Source organism: Pelobates fuscus, chromosome 11 (genome assembly GCF_036172605.1).
Source record: "Pelobates fuscus isolate aPelFus1 chromosome 11, aPelFus1.pri, whole genome shotgun sequence".
NCBI classification, from domain to species: domain Eukaryota; kingdom Metazoa; phylum Chordata; class Amphibia; order Anura; family Pelobatidae; genus Pelobates; species Pelobates fuscus.
In genome coordinates, this window is record NC_086327.1 from 98260227 (window position 1) to 98280574 (window position 20348).

A 20348-nucleotide genomic window follows, 5' to 3' on the forward strand; every position below is an offset into this window, starting at 1 on the left:
CGTGTAATTATATGTATTATATATATATATATATATATATATATATATATATATATATATATTTGCGGTTATTTGTATTTTATATATAGATAGATATATATAGAATGTCATTCTAAGTGTATTTTGTTACCAATATATATATATTAATAACAAAATACAGTTAGAATGAAATTACATATGAATATATAATTTATATTAAATTTTGTTTCAATATTTTATTTTATTTATTATTTTAATTATACGTATATATATATATTATATATATGTACATCTATTATATATATATATAATATATATACATATTATATATATGTAACATATATATAATATATGTAACATCATTCTAAGTGTATTTTAATGCTAATATATATACTTATATTAGTATTAAAATACACTTTGTATGACGTTACATATATATATATATATATATATATATATATATATATATATATATATATATATATATAAAAATATTTTCAATTTATTTTTTAACATGTTTAATTTCTTTTTTTATACTTTCTTACCAGCAGGGGGACTGTCTGATATTTTAGACAGTCCCCCTGCAGGCAGATCCATAGCCAGCTATAGGGGGCCATGTGATCGCTCTTTGAGAGCGATCACATGGCCCCCGGGGGCCTCATTTGCCGTGGGAGGGCTGCCTGGGCTGTCAGGCAGCCCCCCAGAAGAGGATTGCGGCGGAGGTAAGTATAACTTACCTCCTGGGGCTCAAAGCCGTTACGGTGTTCCATGCCGCCGCAACGGCTTTAAAGCCCATTATAATGGGGACGGCATGGAACGCCGTAACGGCGTTAACGGGTTAAACTAAAGTTTTGAGCTTGCACCCTTTGGAAACTAGCACTTGCAATGGCACGACTGACCCGTGTGATGATTGGTGCCAATTCATGCTCCCAGTGAGTACCCCCCGCAAGTTCCTCCATGTGAATACTGAAATGCCAACTTATTGGTATGTGTTAGGTGAGTCAAGAAGAGCCAGTCCCTCTGAAGCACCTTTTTTCTAAAGAAAACAAGTTTTTCTAGCCTTCCCTCACATGGAATGTTTTCCCTTCCCCTTACTAATTTTGTAGCTCGCACTTTTTCTAGTTCAGTAATATCCTTGTTTAAAACTGGTGCCCATAACTGCACCGGATATTTTGTCCGAGAGGACTCAGCACAGACTAAGCTACAATATCAGGTGAAAGTGCCACAAAAGTATAAATACTCTTTGTTTTCACTATATATTAGAGAGGTGACAAAATATCAATGGGGAGTTGATGGGAGGAATATGAGACCGGTAGGGAGGTATGATAATGTCTCTTGCTACTCTCAGACTTGCCTCAATATTTAGCTACTCAGTATTTTATAAAACATTTAATGGTCTCCTTGGAACATAGTTTCTAAAGAAAATAAATTAAAAGTTTCTGTTACAATAGTTATATATTTTACCTTTAAAATTTAACAAAATAACTACACTACAGCAGTACAAATAAACAAGACTATAAAACAAATTTTACATGTGCTGATTTTTCTTTCTTTGTGCTTGAACTACATGTTGATCATCAGATGGTAATATCTAAGATTTAAGCTGTTGCACAGACATTCAATATAACCATGCAACCAAAATTAAAATCTTCTTCACTGGACTCCATCTTTGCATCCAATCAAAATTGAGGAGAGATTACATTATCAGTGATACAGTTTATGGCAGTGTTCGATACAATATTATTCCAGGTCTCTTCATTTTCAGTTTCATAAAAGTTTTTTTCATGGACAACAGTAATCCGTGAAAGTGGTAAAGTTCAGCCACCATTATTGACTAATACTGTCACGCTACTATCAGCCATCCATTTCCACATCTTTTTCCAAACTGTTGGCACAGAGAAAATATTTCTTTAGCAGCAGGTTCAGTGATTAATAACTAATTTTAGACAGTGTCATGCAAGTGTTGCTCAGGCAATAGTGCATTTCCTTGTTCCTCCTCTGGATAGTGACAGCTACATGCATCTTCTTCCTTTGGAGTGTTTATCTGAACAGGCACTAAAAGTTGAGCAAAAGGTACTGTTAGGATGTCATAATACAAACTAACCGGGAGAAAATTTGTTTTGGCACAACCATATCTTATGAAAATAAATTAAATGTAAAAAACAAAATTAAAAAAAACGGGACAGCTGAATTTTAGTCGTATAAAAGTTTGGCAGAATTTTGGTAACGAAAAACGGGTTCAGAATATGAATCAGACAAATAAAACCAGTGCAAAAATATGAAGTATATATTTTTGTGTACACTTACAGGAACATTCTTCCCCACCCCCCAACCCCCTATTTGGCTACATAAAAAAATAAATGAAATATATATTTATATATATATATATATACACATAATCTCCAAGTCTAATGTTAAGAGAATACAAATTGTGCTTGCACTATATTATTGCTTTTAAATGCACAACAATGACACAAACCATTTCTGTGCCAATGTTTTACAGTCATATATTTAAGGAACTCTATAGGGTCAGGAACAGAAACATGTATTCCTGACCCTATCGTGTTAAAATCACTATCTAGCCCACCTGAGCTTTCCCCCAGGAAAGCATTGGATTGGCTGAGATTGTCAATTCTGGTGACCACAGCCAAGGAGGCGGGGGAGTGGAGCCAAACGCCGCCCTGTCCAATCAGCATCTCCTAAGAGATGCATTGAATCAATGCATTTCTATGGGGAAAATTCAGCACCTCAATGCATAGCGATGAGACGCTGAACATCAGAAAGCACCTCTAGTGGCCATCTGAGGAGTAGCCACTAGAGGTTTTCCTAGGCTACAAAGTAAACACTTCCTTTTCCCTGAAAAGGCAGTGTTTACCACACAAAGTCTGCACGGACATGGTATAGACACCAGAAAAACTACACTACATTAAGCTGTAGTTGTTCTGGTGACTACTGTGTCCTTTTAAACTGTGTATATTTCTTTGAAAGAGTGGACATAAAATCAAGATGATGATATTTTTCTTTTAGCATGATTATGATATTTATTCACATTTAACCCCTTAAGGACCAAACTTCTGGAATAAAAGGGAATCATGACCTGTCACACATGTCATGTGTCCTTAAGGGGTTAAAGGAACACTATAGGGTCAGGAACACAAACATTTATCCCTGACCCTATAGTGTTAAAACCACCATCTAGCCCCCCTGAGACCCTCATACCTCCCTAAATATAGCAAAATCCTACTTTTAGTCAAGCCTGAAGCTGTAGCTCTGCATGTTGTTTGCCTCAGAATAGCAACCTGTCTGCTGACATCATCAGAAGTGGTAGCCTGATCCAATCACAGTGCTTCTCCATAGGATTGGCTGAGACTGACAAGGAGGCAGATCGGGGGAGAGCCAGCACAATTCAAACACAGCCCTGGCCAATCAGCATCTCCTCATAGAGGTGAATTGAATCAATGAATCTCTATGAGGAAAGTTCAGTGTCTGCATGCAGAGGGAGGAGACACTGCATGTTTGGATGCATTTTAGGCAGCAATGACCCTGGAAGGATCTATAACAGCCATCTAAGGAGTGGCCAGTGAAGTGAAGTTATCACTTTGCTGAAAAGACAGTGTTTACAGCAAAAAGCCTGAAGGTAATGATTCTACTCACCAGAACAAATTCAATAAGCTGTAGTTGTTCTGGTGACTATAGTCTCCCTTTAAGTAAAAGCAGTATCACTTGTAGACAATAAAATCAAAGTAGGACTTACATTTTTTTACTTTATTTTTCATTGTCTTGACCCATTTCAAGAATTTCTGATTCAAAACGATCAACACCACAACAAATAGGAGAACAGCAATAACGATCCCAATGTAAACTATGACCATTACAGTATTATCGTCTGGTTTTCCTACAGGTAATAAATGAAAAATGTATCAAAACATTACAAAAATTTATATCAATCAAGCTACTGATATTAAGATCCATGCAATATACATTCTATGCAATATAATACATTTCCCCCAAAACATTCATAATTGTTAGAAGGATACTCCAGACCCTTAAAGCACTTTAGCTTGCTGAATTGTTTTATGTGTGAAGTGTATGTCCACTTAATAGAAACTAACATTTTTATAAATTAAACTTGTGACAGCTTCCCGGCTGACAGACAACCGGCCATGTTACTTCCTGTTTGTTTAGTTCAGTGGAACTAAACTCAAACTTGCCCAGTGTACCTGCCTTGCAAAAGACTTCTTATTGAGCTGTATAGGGAAGTCTGTGATTGGACAGCCACAGAAAGTCTGGGCGGGGTTACAAGGGAAGGGTTTGAAAAGACTACCGACAAGAGATCTGCAGCTTTTGCAAGTGTTTTTTTTTTTTTAGATATACCCCCGATAAAAAAAATGTATACATGTTTTCATTAGTGGTATAGCAGCAAAACAATAATCTAGTTATTTGGCCAGCTGCCCCAAAGTTAGCAGAACTCCCATGTTGGCCCTTTTGTGACCCAAGTTGCTTGTCTGTTTCCTATAATATCTATCAATAGCCTAACAATGAAATAAAAATGCATTCTGAGTGGTCACAGCCAGAAATAAGGTGATTGTGCATGAAATATAGAGGAAATGGGTGAGTTTCCTGAGAGATGAGTGGTGCGTCTAACATTAGCTTTCTCAGAAGCAGGTCTACAACTACCAAATAGCTAATAATGAAACTACAACAGCACACATTCCCCCTGTTAACACAGGGCTGCCGTATGATGCCATCTTTTAATAACTATTCTCTGGAATAATATATTTGAATGTACCTTAAGATGATGAATACAATGAGCCATACCTTTCAATTCATTCCCAACCCTAAACCTCTCTTTTTCCCATAGGATCATTTACAGGGGTTTATCAAACTATGAATGGTTGTTAACTGTTGTAACCCAGCGATAAACATTTAGACCCCATTGGATTAAATACACATTTAGATTTTAATTCTGAGGGGGTAAATGTTTCCTTTTTTAAGGGAACATGAACGTGCAGGAATATTAACAATCTATAGCTAGAATGCAGTTTGAAGAGCCGCATGAGTTTCTTATAAGACTTGAAACAGAATAATACCATTACCCACAATATAGCTTTGGAATGAGTAATGTTAAGCCTTTCCCAAACTTAAATTTTGACGTTAGGCATGTAGTGAGTTAACAAATCTAACTGAGTTTCCCAGATTCACAAAGTTAAAAAGGAAAAATAAAAACTATCCAGAAGGATGAGTCTTGGTTCTTAACGGGATATATATCTCTTGACAAGTATTGGTTAAAACAGCAGGGAAACACTTTTAAACAAATTTACAAACTAAAATTAATAAAACATTCTAAAAGTATGTAATAAATCATAAGCTTAATATAACCATAAACATGGTCAGCTAGGAGAGTTTCACTATCCCTCTCTCCATCTTCCCTACCAATCTCAGTTTCAGACCAGTCTACTAATGACAAAAACAGAGCATCATTGTGCAGCTGCAGGAGAGAGAACCCAAACACCATAGTCTGTTATGCATGATCACACTGATCAGACTCCATCTTTTCTCCCCCTATCATGATGTTGCAAGGTGAAGAGATCTTCCAACTGCCTATGTGTAAATCTGTAAGGCATGCCCAATGCACTTTTCTAGCATACCTAGGGATAAGACACAGGTTAGATCTGTGTCCCCCTGGAGTGGGTGTGCAAAGCAAAAAGTAAAAAAAAAAGGTAAAAGAGAAGCAGATAAATATGAAAAGAAACAAATACTTTTTTTCAGCCTGCAGAATGAGACCGTTGTCTCAAAGTGATGCATGTCCCTTTAACTAACCACATATCGGTTATATTATATTTTATATTCTGAGCTAAGGCCTCCCATGCCTCATGGGTTGTATAAAGAGTTTAAAGTGTTTGTGTGTATCCCAGATAGTATTTCTTGCTGATATATATATATATATATATAGATATATATATATATATAGATAGATAGATATAGTATCTTGTGCCAATTGACTTACTTGTTACCTCTCTGACTGTTGTAATTATTGTGGTAGATTTTTCTGTAGTTTTGATAAGATCTGCACAAACCACATCTGAAGAACTGCTTCCATTAAGCAAAATGTGACTGTTCTCACAGCTGAAAGAAAGAAAGAAAAAAAAAAATATATAAAAAAAACGTATCTTTAAGCAGATAAAAAGAGGACTCCAGTCTAACATCTGACAATCACTTAATTACTTTTTATTCACTATGAGAAAGAGGAGACAACACAAAGGCATGTGGTGATCTGTGAATATAGTACTTGGTGCTGGAAACACTAGACCAAACATTAAGAGAAAAGAGACACAATATTAGTGGTGGGAAAAAAAAAAGAAAGAGGGAAAAAATGGGAAGAGGGATAACATGAACTGGCCACAATCCTTTCTTTAAACTTCATACAACAGCCTTTCAGATAAGTTGATAGGAGTTAAAACAGGCTGGAATGTAAAACAAGAATGTATTTTCTTTATTGCTCAACGGAATCAAGGGCCCACTAGTCTCTCCCTTTTCTGACAGATATATTTCCATCATGTATATATATATATATATATGAATGAGATATATAACATGATGGACACACCAGAGAGAATTGTATTATGACAAAACTATTTCCACATACAAATACATTTATTAACATATTCTGCAAAGCTGTTCAAAATGTAAAACAAGACAAATAGTGAATCTAACAAAGCATGTTCGACATGAAGAAAAGTAGGTGAAGAGGGACCTACACAAACAAGCTTACAACATATATGAATTACTATTATTATTATTACTACTATCAGGTTTTATATAGCGTCAACTCATTCCACAGCACTTTACAATATTATGGTAGGGGAAAATGTAACAATAAAAGGGAAAATTACAAAATGATACAGGAACAATAGGTACCGTATTTTTCGCTCCATAAGACGCACCTAGTTTTTAGAGGAAGAAACCCAGAAAAAAAATATTCTGAACAAACTGTCCCATAGTGTTTCTTACTATGGGACAGTTTGTACAGAATATTTTTTTTCTCCCCTGTCCCATAGTGTCCCCCCCTCCCCATAGACTTCATCCCCCCCTCCCCCCCCCTCCCCATAGACTTCATCTCCCCCCCTCCCCATAGTCTTCATCTCCCCCCCTCCCCATAGTCTTCATCTCCCCCCCTCCCCATAGACTTCATCTCCCCCCCTCCCCATAGACTTCATCTCCCCCCCTCCCCATAGACTTCATCTCCCCCCCTCCCCATAGACTTCATCTCCCCCCCTCCCCATAGACTTCATCTCCCCCCCTCCCCATAGACTTCATCTCCCCCCCTCCCCATAGACTTCATCTCCCCCCTCCCCATAGACTTCATCTCCCCCCCTCCCCATAGACTTCATCTCCCCCCCTCCCCATAGACTTCATCTCCCCCCCTCCCCATAGACTTCATCTCCCCCCCTCCCCATAGACTTCATCTCCCCCCCTCCCCATAGACTTCATCTCCCCCCCTCCCCATAGACTTCATCTCCCCCCCTCCCCATAGACTTCATCTCCCCCCCCTCCCCATAGACCTCATCTCCCCCCCCATAGACCTCATCTCATCTCCCCCCCATAGACTTCATCCCCCCCTCCCCTCCCCTCCCCATAGACTTCATCCCCCTCCCCATATTCTTCTCTCCCATACTGTCCCCCTCCCCCTGTCCCATAATTACTTGCCTGTCTTGCAGCGTTGGCCGGCAGCACAGGGCGCACCGCGGTAGTGGAACTTGAATTTCATGTTCCGGTTTCCGGCGGGACTGAAAGGAAGTGCGCACTCAGCTTGTGCACACTTCCTTTCAGTCCCGCCGGAAACCGGAACATGAAATTCAAGTTCCACTACCGCGGTGCGCCCTGTGCTGCCGGCCAACGCTGCAAGACAGGTAAGTAAAGCTTCATATTCGCTCCATAAGACGCACAGACATTTCCCCTCACTTTTGAGGGGAAAAAAAGTGCGTCTTATGGAGCGAAAAATACGGTAGATGAGAACCCTGCTCAGACAAGCTTACAGTCTAAACCAGGGCAACCTTCGGCACTCCAGATGTTGTGGACTACATCTTCCATAATGCTTTTACAAGCATAATACTTTCAAAGCTTCATGGGAGATGTAGTCTACAACATCAGGAGTGCCGAAGGTTGCCTACTCCTGGTCTAGAGGATGAGATGCATATATAAAATGAAAGGCACATCAGAATGAGACAAATCACTAAGCAAGTGCTTTCTTTCTGTAGCGGCAAATGCAGTCCTGTGTGGCTGCTTTCTCCACTGCATTCATTGTATAACCCCCTCGATGCATATACCGATCTAATAATATACCGAATGATTTGACAATCTGCTTACAACAAGATAATACTTTTAACATTATTACATACCTTTTCCATGCTTTACATTCCTTATCGGTTCCATCGTTAAAAGTTCCATATGGGCAGTCTATGCATTCTATTAAGACAAAGAAAGGCAAGGTTTGTATTCTACCCTAGCAATCAGTTGTCATTTAAAAATGTTGGCTAACAATATTATGCTGTCTCTTGCTTGCAAAGATTACAGGAACAACAGGATCAACAACATGGACGTCAATAGAGTAATTAAGGTTATTGGATCTGAATCCCTTTATTGACTTCATCTTGAAATTCCTTGTAATATTGTGATTGGCTATGAACTATTAACCCCAAACTCACCCAGTTACAATAGGCAAAATGCAACAGGGGAAGTCTGATGACATTTAAATGTCCCAGTTACTCAATATTTTTTTTAAGCCACATGATTTTAGAGTGTTAGGCCAAAGGGAAAAATTAAATTTTTATAGCAATTTTAATAAATATCAATATCCTTACTTTTGTCAATAAGTTGTTGACCTGCTTTACAAGGAATATTTTTACATGTCATGCAGTCTTTGTCAGCACATATTTTCCCTGGGACACATTTACACACAGCATTCGATTTGTATGTGCAAGTTTTCTCATACTGGAAAATTCCTTTAAAAGAAAAAGACAAGGTTAAAAATCACACAATGACATTTTGTTATGCAATAAAACTGATTGCTCAATACTGCCTTATATAAAGCATGGACAGGGATATAGTCATATATATAATGCAACGCACAATAAAAAAATATTTATGAAATAAATATATATATATATATATATATATATATATATACACACAGACTGATTCTGTCTTTATAAGGGTTTTCTTTAGCTATGTAATCTTAGAGATCTTTGACAGGCAAGTCTTACATAGCTTAAAACCTGTGTGGAAAAAATATTATAATATTAATAGCCCCTGCCTGCTGCCAATACATGGAGGTTGGGGGACATTGAGTCCCCCGGGTTATTAAAATATTAATAGTTCCAACTCAATGCCTCTGGTTCCCCTTGTTTATTTTTCTTAATAGCCCCCACCTACTGGAAGCACAGGAGGGGTACTATGCCCTTGAGGTATTATTTGTTATAGCCCACCATGGGGGTACATGTGATTACACAATATCCCTCCTGGGATATTATTTAGTTACAGCGCAATGTAGGGACACTGGACCTTTACCTGGTCCTGTCTATATGTCAATAGCAACTCTGTAAATTGAACTTTAATCACACACAGTGGTCTCATGTAAGGTATAGAAGGCTATTAACAGTGCAGAAGATACAAAATTCTAAAGTAAACAGAATGTGCAATAAAGTAAGTTTGAATTATATTATATCATTATTGGTAATCAGCACACTTGATTACTTATAACAAGGATTTTTATGTTTAATGATTTTTTTTTACAGCGTTTATTATAGAACATGTCTAAATTTTTAAAGTCCAAATCTTATTTAATTGTAAACTTATTGATCTTTATTTTATCTGAAAAGATCTGGGTATTTCACAAATTTTCAACTTTGTACTGTATGACATCACTAAATGCTTAGCATAAAAATATATATTTGTCTAGATACTATACTGCTTTCACTTATCACACAAGGGAAACTTCTATTACACCTGTCTGACTTCCCTAAAATTAATTTTACAAAGGCATTTCACACGACTATTTTTTCCCTTAAGTTCATAAAATTACTCTTCCTTATTTATTATCTTTGAGCTGAATTCCAGAATGACAGCAATACTTTCCATAATTTTGCAATAACAATTTTTTTTAATACATTTATTTGCAACTTCCTGGTTAATGTAGTAAATATTTTAGCCCGAGAGATCTTGTATTTATATAGTTTTGCCCATATAACTTATTTTATCAGTCATAGCATAATTCATTTTTTTACAACCTTAGCCAACTTTAAAGTATCAATAAAAGCACCACAACCTTTCCATGATTGCAAAATGATATAATGCAGTTTTTTGTTTTGTTCTCATTCTAGAGGGATTGCAAAGCTAAGGGGAAACAAAAATGCATCTGATATGGGGCTTTAAATGAACATTACCATTTTGTTATTCACCATAGTGATGAAGGACTTCCTAAATAATCTACAAGTAAAACCTATAATACTTCCCATTTTATAACAATAAACCTTTTGTGGCTTACTCTAATTTCTTGGGCATCTTTACAAGTTTCCCTATTGTATTCAAGTCACTTTGTTTCTGTTTATGCAGCCCTAGCCACACCTCCCCTGGCTATGATTGACAGAGCCTGCATGAAAAAAAAAACTGGTTTAAATAATTGTATCTCAATCTCTAAATTGAACTTTAATCACATACAGGAGGCTCTTGTAGGGTCTAGCAAGCTATTAACATAGCAGGGTATAAGAAAATCTTAATTAAACAGAACTTGCAATAAAGAAAGCCTAAATAGGGCTCTCTTTACAGGAAGTGTTTATAGAAGGCTGTGCAAGTCACATGCAGGGAGGTGTGACTAGGGTTCATAAACAAAGGGATTTAACTCCTAAATGGCAGAGGATTGAGCAGTGAGGCTGCAGGGGCATGTTCTATACACCAAAACTGCTTCATTAAGCTAAAGTTGTTCAGGTGACTATAGTGTCCCTTTAACCCCTTAAGGACCAAACTTCTGGAATAAAAGGGAATCATGACATGTCACACGTGTCATGTGTCCTTAAGGGGTTAAACATATACTGCATCATGAATTTCAGTTTTGGGATATCAATGGCATTTTTGGAACAAAACTCCAAAACAGTACATCAAACCATATATTTGCTGTTGTGCACAAAGAGGGGGTACAGATTAGATCAGTTTGATAAAGAACATCTTGTGTATGACTAAGTTCTAAAGATAACTGAACTCTAGACTTTTCCAATAATACTGAACTAAAACTGATGGTGCCATTAGTCTGGAGACTTACTGATCTACGTCATAGGCTGATCATGCCTGTCTTACATGATTTATTGGAATATTTTACCAAAAGTTATTCTCTCTCACGTACCTTCACAACTTCGGCATCTTTTACAGTTGATGTTGCTGTTTGGTACATCCATGTAACTTGAAAGTGGACATGCATCACACTTTTGACAATTTTCAGCAGTACGTCGAAAGCCTGTTGGTAATTAATTATATATAGCATAAGTCAACAAATCGTAGGTTTATTTAAAAAGGATGTAAAACAATATAAAAATTATTCTGTGCTTTGTGAGTGGTGTGTAAAGGTTTGAAAACTTTCACACACTAAAATGAGAGATGTAGATATCCTTTGTCCAATGGAGAGTAACTTCATATCAAGCAATTTATGTCACCACACTTCCATAAAATTATATAAATATATTAAAAATAAGCTCATGTACAATGAGGACAGGAGTGTCAAGATAAGGGAATTCCTTCAAAGATTGCCTTAAAGAAATATCAGTTTCATTAATAATAACCAAAGAAAATAAATTGTGCAAGACACCCACTAGTTAAGTGAATAACTAATGAAATATTTCTTTCTTAAGGCAGAGTCAATTGTAGGTTTAGCTCTATGTTGCCTTTCCAACTTTTTACTAGAGGCTTCTGTTACTAGTTTTTATTGTGTTTGTTTTTTTAAATATTATTAACAATAAGTGCTGGAGAGCTCATGAATGAAATACCTCACCTGTTTTATAAAACATACAGAAATCCCGAGCCACCTATGCCCAAGAATCTCAAGTAAAAACGTATGAGAAGCGGTCTCTTTTTTTCTTTTTATTTCTATGCTGCCTGTTGCAGGTTTATATTATCCACTTTTGCAAGTTTTTAATATTGTAAATTTAGGATCTCAGACTCTGATCACTTCCATGTCACCGATGCCACTATTGCCCATACTTGCACTTGCATTGATTTGAATTCATAACATTTTATTTTCTCTGCTCTCTGGCACTTAGGTCATTCTGGTGATGCTAGTGGCTGCTCATTCTCAATGGAATCTGCCGCTCTGCAGTATAGAGTGATGCAATATCATTTTCATTTTTAAACATCATTTGGTATGGCTTTCGTGGTTCCTTTTTTTTTTTGTCAATCTTTGTTTTTATTGAGGCGTATGATGGCTCAGTACAGAAACTAAAACAAGGGGTTAATGCATGAAAAACATACGTTTTGCATAACTGGTTTACACAATGGTTGCATATACTCCCAAGAATAACGGCCTCTTTTTAGTGAAAATTTTAACAGTAGTATTATTACTAGTAGTATCATTACCAGTAGTAGTATTATTATTACAGGCTAAACAAGCTAAGCAAGCTAAACAATAAAGGTTTACTAAACGAAGTCTGAGATATAGCTGAATGTGACCTCGCTGGTATATCTAGGCATTGAAGTGAGTATCAGCGGCAAGCTAACATTACCAACTCTAATCTTGACCCTCAGCTTATGTGAAACAATGTACTTGCAACTAGCTTAGCTTTCGAGAAGGATTAACCCATTGCAGCAATCGACATGAGGAGGCTTGTGGGCTATGAGCCTATTTGATAACACAAATATATTTAGCTGAAAGATAAGCTTGAGAGGGACATGAGAAAAAGCTTACAAAAATAAAATAACGCCGTTTAAAAGAGTATATGTAGGGGGGCGGGGCTAAGCCAGCAAGCAGAGCGGACGCCTGAAAGCTGAGCTCCTGTGGGAACTACCGATAATCTACAATATACCGCAAAAATCGTGCTAAATATTAAATCGGGAGTCGCTGCCTGCACACAGGGGAAACCTGGTGACTCATTTAACACTTTTCCAGAGAGTATCGGTGACCGGGAACCCAAGATGGCTAGCTGGGGCCTGCAAGCGACGAAGGAGGGGAGAGACGGCCGCTCTCTCAGCCAACGAATCAGAGAACCAGACCCGCGGGCACCCTGTCCCCGCCCCGGACCGGAGGGGGTTATCCCGGTTCAACTTCAAGAAGCTACACCCGGGCACTGAACCCTATGAGAGAAACAAGCGGGCAGAGTGGCGAGGCACAGCCTTGTAAAATGGCCGTCGCCACGTGCGCTCATAACGAGGAAAGACCCGACCTCTCAACCAGGCTGGAGGCTATACTGTCTGCGTTCTGGGAGAAATTGGCGGCCAAGGAGCAACAAGCAGAGGCACTCAGAAGGGCTACAGGCTCACCCACGGCTCGGCCGACAAACTCCCACCGCAAACGCACACTCCCTCCCATAGCCAGAAACTGGCGCCAACATAGACGGGGCTCCCGGCGGGCCCGCAGACCGAAACGACTAACCTCGCCACGAATGGGGCACCGCCGGAACCGCCGCCCTGAACACTCCAACCCACAACCCTGGCAAGCAAAGGGGACCCTCCGGGCCCTTCACTGAACCCAGCGACAAGAATTGGCAGCACCAAAGAGACTCCAGCAAAGCACTCCAGGCTTTCTCCGACTACCCCACGCGGGTTCTACCCCTTACTCAGCCATGCTGCTGAACTTTCCGGCACCACAGAAGACCGTACGGCTGCACACCAAAATGGCCGTCCCTCACCACAGAGACAGCAAACTCCGGGGTCAAATAAGAAATAACGAGGACGACAAAGCCCGAGCTGTACCAACAAGGGGTATCGGATAAATCACCCATTACAATGCCACACACGGGGCTGATTCTAAGCTTGAAAAATAACTTGGACCCTTGTTTGAAGAACTGCGTCAAGTTGTGGAGATCTCTTGACCTGGATAGATCTATTATTTTTATTGTTACCCAAAGCTTTCATTGACTTTAAACATGAATATTTTATTTACAAAGAAAGTTATGTTATATATGCAGTAAATTTTGTACATACCGCAAAAAAAAAAAACAACAACAAAAAAAAAACCTACAAGCTACATCTAACCTATCACTCACTAATCTATTACTGCCTTGCATTTGATACATGTATTTTGTTTTATTTGACTGAAGTGAATTATCCCCAGCCTGGATGGTTGGCATAGTTAGCATAGCTTATCTTAATGAAATGCCCCTGTAATGCTAATGACCACTAGTAATCAGAGAGCTCTGTCCATGAATAACGACAGCTATCCTGCATTAGACTCTATCTTAAATAACACAGTCTTTACTTGGCTTAGATTCCCCACAACGCTGTAAAGCATTTGCTGGATTACTGCCACAGGGGGCTTCAGGTGTTCCCTTTAGTGACCGCACTGAGTGCGAGCCTGTTTCTCAGACTCCAGCAATATTAACTCCCCAGATGCCATTGCAGAAAGCGTTTACTGTTAATCTACTTTAGCTTCAACATATTGTTTAATAAGCCGGCATAAATAATTAATGACGCGCAACATGTATCTTAACCATACGTTCAGGCTAGCATGCTAAACTATACTATCTGTATGTTTAATTACCTGTATTCCTCATGTCACATATAAAAAATGTGTGCTGTCTACACTGTTATGTTATGTAAATGTGCGCAGAAGCTATCGTGGCTCTGCGCGCCTGTTAAGCTGAGCACATGAAAAATAAAGAATAAAAAAAAAAAAAAAAAAAAGAGTATATGTAAATGCTTGTTCCTATAAAGGAGCACGAGTTAAGTCGCATAGACAGAAGATATTATAAACATGGTGATTACATAGACAAATTATATCATGCTTGCTACCAAGTCATGCACTACACTTTTCTTCTATTGTAAGGTAACATGCATGCAACTAATATGCCTCTGACGTAGTACTAGTTAAAGCTAAACAATTATGCAGTATATGTTGAGTAGAGGAGGCTTTTCTAATCTAAAGTGAGATCAATATAATAAAATTTTTAACTTGGTATGATTTTTCTTGCTTTTGTGTCGCTGGGTTGTTTGCAGCCACGGTTAGAGTCCCTGTTCGAAGACTTATCTCGGCCGGCAGCCAACTCCCAAAGTTTAGGCAGTCAGCCGAGTGTATAATGTCCACCTGGCATGTTTTTATCTCCCAATGTGGCGTCGTGTAGATCTTCCTGCAGGTGTGGGAGCCGGCCAGGCCGTGAGTGGTCGAGGTCTGTGGGTGGTCTGTTTGGGTCTGCGGGGTGTCGCAGCTGGGTGCTCTGATCGGAGAAGTGCCCCAACGGCCCCTGCGGCTCTGCTGTGGATTTCATGAGAGGGCCTTCTCTTGAGTCGTGGTTGCTTGGTGGTGTTAGTGGTTCTCTTTGGGCGCAAACCTCTTGGTTCTCTCATGTGTCGGGCTCTCAGCCCCGGAGGACAGTAGCCAGCGGTGGGTGACACTGGGCAGGCTTTGGCTCTCAGGCTGTCTCTCTTCTTTCCCTGTTTCTTTAGTTTGGGGGCCGGTCGGGTTCTCTGAGGCTCTCCCGCCTCGTTTTTCTCACCACCAGGGTGCAAGTGCCGTCGCTTGTCGGTCGTCTCCTTAGGTTTTGCCCCTCTGTGCCACAGTTTCTGCCAAAGTCTGTAAAAAAGTGTGTCCAGCCGCTGTTCATAGTTTTCCAGCAGGCCACATGTGGTCGGCATGGCAGTCGCCATTTTAGCTTTGATGCGGTGCGTCGTGCCTGGATCAGGTATGTTTCGCTTGCCGTCTCAAGGGAAAGCCTGTCAGCTTATCGGTCGCTTGATTGATTGTGCCGGGATATCCCTCACCGGCGAGGGGGGATGAACGGGGTCTTAGGCGTCGCAGCGTTTTCCTGCAGGGCCGTTGGTGGGGAGGTCGGCCGCCTCTCTCCCACCTGCACCCGCTGGTAGGCCGCAGCTCTGTCTCCGCTTCTGAGTGCCTCTCCGAGCCCGGTGGTCCAGCCCTTTGAGTCTCAGGGTAATCTCGCTGCTCTGTTGCGCCCGGCTAGTAATTTTGGTGTGTAATATTAGGTAAAAGTTGTTTTTTGCGGGTTCTCACACGGAGCTCTGGTTTAGTGCGACCAGACTGCTCGGCGGTCAGGCCCTGCCCCCCTTTGTGGTTCCTTTTTGACCCAACAGCACATTCCTCTGTATAGTGTGATTTTCTTGTTTTGTAAGATTTGAAAAAGGATTTTTTATGTGTTCTTCCATTGCCTATTTTACATAAATGTTTGTCTCTACACCACCACCACTATAAAGAAATGTCTATTCTGGGTTTTCTCTCAGTTTGGTTATTTGCCCAGAAGGATCAGACATTGGAAGGGTGGTGTTTACATTAAAACAAACGATTACTGTACATTTATGGAGACCAATGTTTGCTCTTTTCTGAATACTGTAATTTCCTCATTCAGGGTTATGCACTAAAGTGAGAATTCAAAGTGAATTTCCAATTTAAGGCCAAATAGCCCAAGATTGAGATGGAAACATTCTCCAAGTAAGCTGGGCTTCAAGTTCAGTTATTTTAAAATGTTAAATTCACTTTGGATTTACTTTAAATTTTTCCTTTAGTAAACAACCCGGCTGGTTTTGTCTAATGATTATTCACTTATGAGTGTATGCATGTCATATCTTGAATAATGTAATGAACACAAACAATGTAAGTGCTGAAAGGTGAGCTTTGACCAATTAATTTGAAAAACAATATTTGCCTTTAAAATAAATGTTGTAAAGCTCCCTGTCTATACACTGAAAGAAAACCAGGAACAGAAACATACCACACAACATTTTAAATGGACAAAGAGGGATGCTTTAATTTTAGGGGTGTGGGTAAGGGTGTGGCCAGGGGCGGGGCTGTTCTGGGGGGGAAATAGGTGACTTATATAACAATTTGTGCAACCAAAATTTAATTTAGAACAAGAATGATGCATCTTATTTACACCGGCTGATTTCTAAACACATTTCTTGTAGTCAAAAGACACATTACTGTGAGCACTATGGCTGTGGAGCTCTGTTATACACTCACACAAACCCCCTGTATAGAGCTGCTAGAAAAGAGGGACATTAGGATAGAAGAGAGAGAGAGGAATTTGTGCTCAAAATAGGGACTGTCCCTCCTAAGTAGGGACACTTGGGAGGTATGCAGAAACCTTTGGCTTTCTGCATTACCAAAATAAAAATCAATATGTTTCAGTATGTGTGTCCTGTACCTTATTCCGCTATCAAAAGTGAGCAGTACAAAAAAAAAAATCTGTTCCAAAGGACAAACACAAACACACAAATTTAGGCAGCACTCCCAACCCATGCTTGACAAAAGGCGCAACTGCCTTTGGTCAAGCTCTCAGTCATCACCAGTGACAGCTGAGGGGAACAACGATCTTTCTATGGAAGATACAGTGATCTTGCAGGAATTTTCCCATAGACGTCAGCATTATACGCTTGCTGTCTTCTCCTGGCAGATTAAAGAGGACAATTTATTTCCCATGTAATGATATTTGTTGTTGATATGTGTCCTGTTGCTCAATCTGCACAAATGTTTAAGCCTTTGCCTGATGCCTACAGTTGTATAATCAATACCACATGACCCAAAGTGCATAATATTTGTATTAAAGGACCACTCTAGGCACCCAGACGACTTCAGCTTAATGAAGTGGTCTGGGTGCCAGGTACCTCTAGGATTAACCCTTTTTTTATAAACATAGCAGTTTCAGAGAAACTGCTATGTTTATAATGAGGGTTAATCCAGCCTCTAAATCCTCTAGTGGCTGTCTCACTGACAGCCGCTAGAGGCGCTTGCGTGATTCTCACTGTGAAAATCACAGTGAGAGCACGCAAGCGTCCATAGGAAAGCATTGTAAATGCTTTCCTATGCGACCGGCTGAATGCGAGCGCGGCTCCTGCCGCGCATGCGCATTCAGCCGATGACGTCGCGATCAAGATGGAGAGGAGGAGGAAAGCTCCCCGCCCGGCGCTGGAAAAAGAGGTAAGTTTAACCCCTTCCTCTCTCCAGAGCCCGGCGGGAGGGGGTCCCTGAGGGTGGGGGCACCCTCAGGGTACTCTAGTGCCAGGAAAACGAGTATGTTTTCCTGGCACTAGAGTGGTCCTTTAAAGTGGATATCATCATGCGCTTTAGGTCTGTTACAAACATAAAGATCGCATGTTGACTTTGTGCCACATTCTTACATGCTGACTTTTATATGTATATACAGTACAGTTTGCTTCTTCTTCCTCCACAGAAATATGTTTAACTTGCTTGAAATGTATTGTCTGAAATGCAACTATGTTTCAAATGAAAACTTTTCTTCATAGTGAATTAAATAAGTTTATATTATTGTCATATTTATGTTTGTTTCATTATATTTGTCTTATTTGGTCTTTGAAAAAAAGAAAACGAAAACATTTTAAAAAAAGTCATCTAGAATCTTTGTCTTCTACATTTTTTCAGTAATCATCATGGTTAATTTGTAGGGCGGTGTTAACTATTGTGGTTCCCTCAAACAAAAATTGGGTAACAATTATAAGAATTGTGTAACAAGCACATCTATTATTAGAAAACAACGTAAAATGTGGTTGTACATTTTTGTAAAAAAATAATGCTGTAGCTACAAGAATGAAGTAAACATGTTGAGCTCCTTATCTTGTGTAAAATTAATAAAAAAAATATACATTTATAAAAAAACTAAAACAATCCCTCCCCCTCATGTTTATTTATTTTTGCAATTGGATACTGCCCTATTAAATTCATAGCAGCATGATTATGCATCATATTTTGGATCAACAGGAAAAATAGATGTGTTTTAAAGGTTCAACTCTGAGCTTGGTTTCTCTCCTCCTCTGCTGACGTCAGCTGATGGGGTGAACCTTATGAGCATGCATGGTGAGCGCATTAGGCTTTCACAATGGAAAAGTATTGACCCAATGCTTTACTATGGGAATTTAGAAGAAGTGGTTGTCTGGTAGACAGCAACTACAAGCAGGCTTAGCCTTTCAATGCAAATGTTGCAGTTTTTTCTAAAACTCAATGATTTAAATTGCAGGGCTAAGGGGGACAGGGACACTGCACCCATACTCCTTCAATTAGATTAAGTGGTTTGGGGGTCTATAGTGTTCCTTTAACCCCTTAAGGACACATGACATGTGTGACATGTCATGATTCCCTTTTATTCCAGAAGTTTGGTCCTTAAGGGGTTAAAATATCCAACCTCCCAGTTGTCCTGGGTTCAGTAACACCTTCCTGAATTTGGGGTACTATTTTGCAATCCCAGGTTTGTTCCCTTGTGTCCTGCATCTTCGGGAGAAATGTCCCAAGTCACCGTAGTGTGAGTACAATTCAAAAATGTTCTGTGCATGGGTTTCCCAGAATGATAGAGGCACATCTTTAGGGATCCTGCCTGTCTCTTTTTGGCACACCCACTACCTGATCCATACCACTATACCTGCAAAAGACGGAAACACTATAGGGAGCTATAGTCCCAGGAAAACAACTTTGTTTTCCTGGCACTAGTGTCCCTTTAAAGCTATAGCTATAAGTAAACACATTAGAAATACTAGGAAGTCACAATTCCCTTTTAGCACTCAAGTTATAATTAATATAACATATCGGTTTGCAAATTTAACGTCTTACAAAGATAAAAATCTACAAGGTGTCAATTACAAATATTATTATTACAAGTATTATTCATAGATTATTTCGAGAACAGATGTGAAAAATAAAAAGTTTAATAAATATCAGGTTTCAAAAACGATAGTTTCATAAGTGACTCACACAAATCACTGCAACAATGGGGATTACAAGATATATTAAACTGCCAGACTCATTCAAGAAACTTATACAAAAAGCTTTAGGGCAGATGTGCAAACAGTTAGTCATACTGACTTAAAAGACAAGTTGGAAAAATGCAGGACATAAAAGCAGTTCTTATTCAGTGAATTACACCTAGCTCATTATTTATCACTAAAACATCTATGACTCAAGGTTTAGATATACCCACCATGAAGATTTGCTTAAAGGGACACTGTAGGCACCCAGACCACTTCAGCTTATTCAAGTAGTCTGGGAGCTGTGACCCTTTTGCACTTAGTGCTGCAATGTAAAGCATTGCGGTTTCAGAGAACTGCAATGTTTACATTGCAGCTCTAAGTCTGCCCTCTGTGGCTGTCTAACAGACAGCCACTAGAGTGCTTCCTCACGGACCTCCAGCGTCAGATTTTCCCCATAGAAAAGCATT

The 20348-nt window shown here is 39.3% G+C and overlaps 1 protein-coding gene across 2 annotated transcripts in view; it reads right to left on the minus strand.

Moving 5' to 3' along the window:
• Nucleotides 1–847: 847 nt before the first annotated feature.
• TNFRSF9 (TNF receptor superfamily member 9) overlaps nucleotides 848–20348 on the minus strand; it is an 80380-nt gene continuing 60879 nt past the window's right edge. For both annotated transcript variants that reach the window (XM_063435941.1, XM_063435940.1), the window contains 6 exons: nucleotides 11375–11485; nucleotides 8841–8981; nucleotides 8379–8445; nucleotides 5987–6105; nucleotides 3734–3874; nucleotides 848–2034 (listed from right to left, as the gene is read on the minus strand). In XM_063435941.1, coding sequence (XP_063292011.1) covers nucleotides 1922–2034; nucleotides 3734–3874; nucleotides 5987–6105; nucleotides 8379–8445; nucleotides 8841–8981; nucleotides 11375–11485 — 692 coding nt within the window. In that variant the 3' untranslated portion in view covers nucleotides 848–1921. The remainder of the gene's footprint in view (nucleotides 2035–3733; nucleotides 3875–5986; nucleotides 6106–8378; nucleotides 8446–8840; nucleotides 8982–11374; nucleotides 11486–20348) is intronic.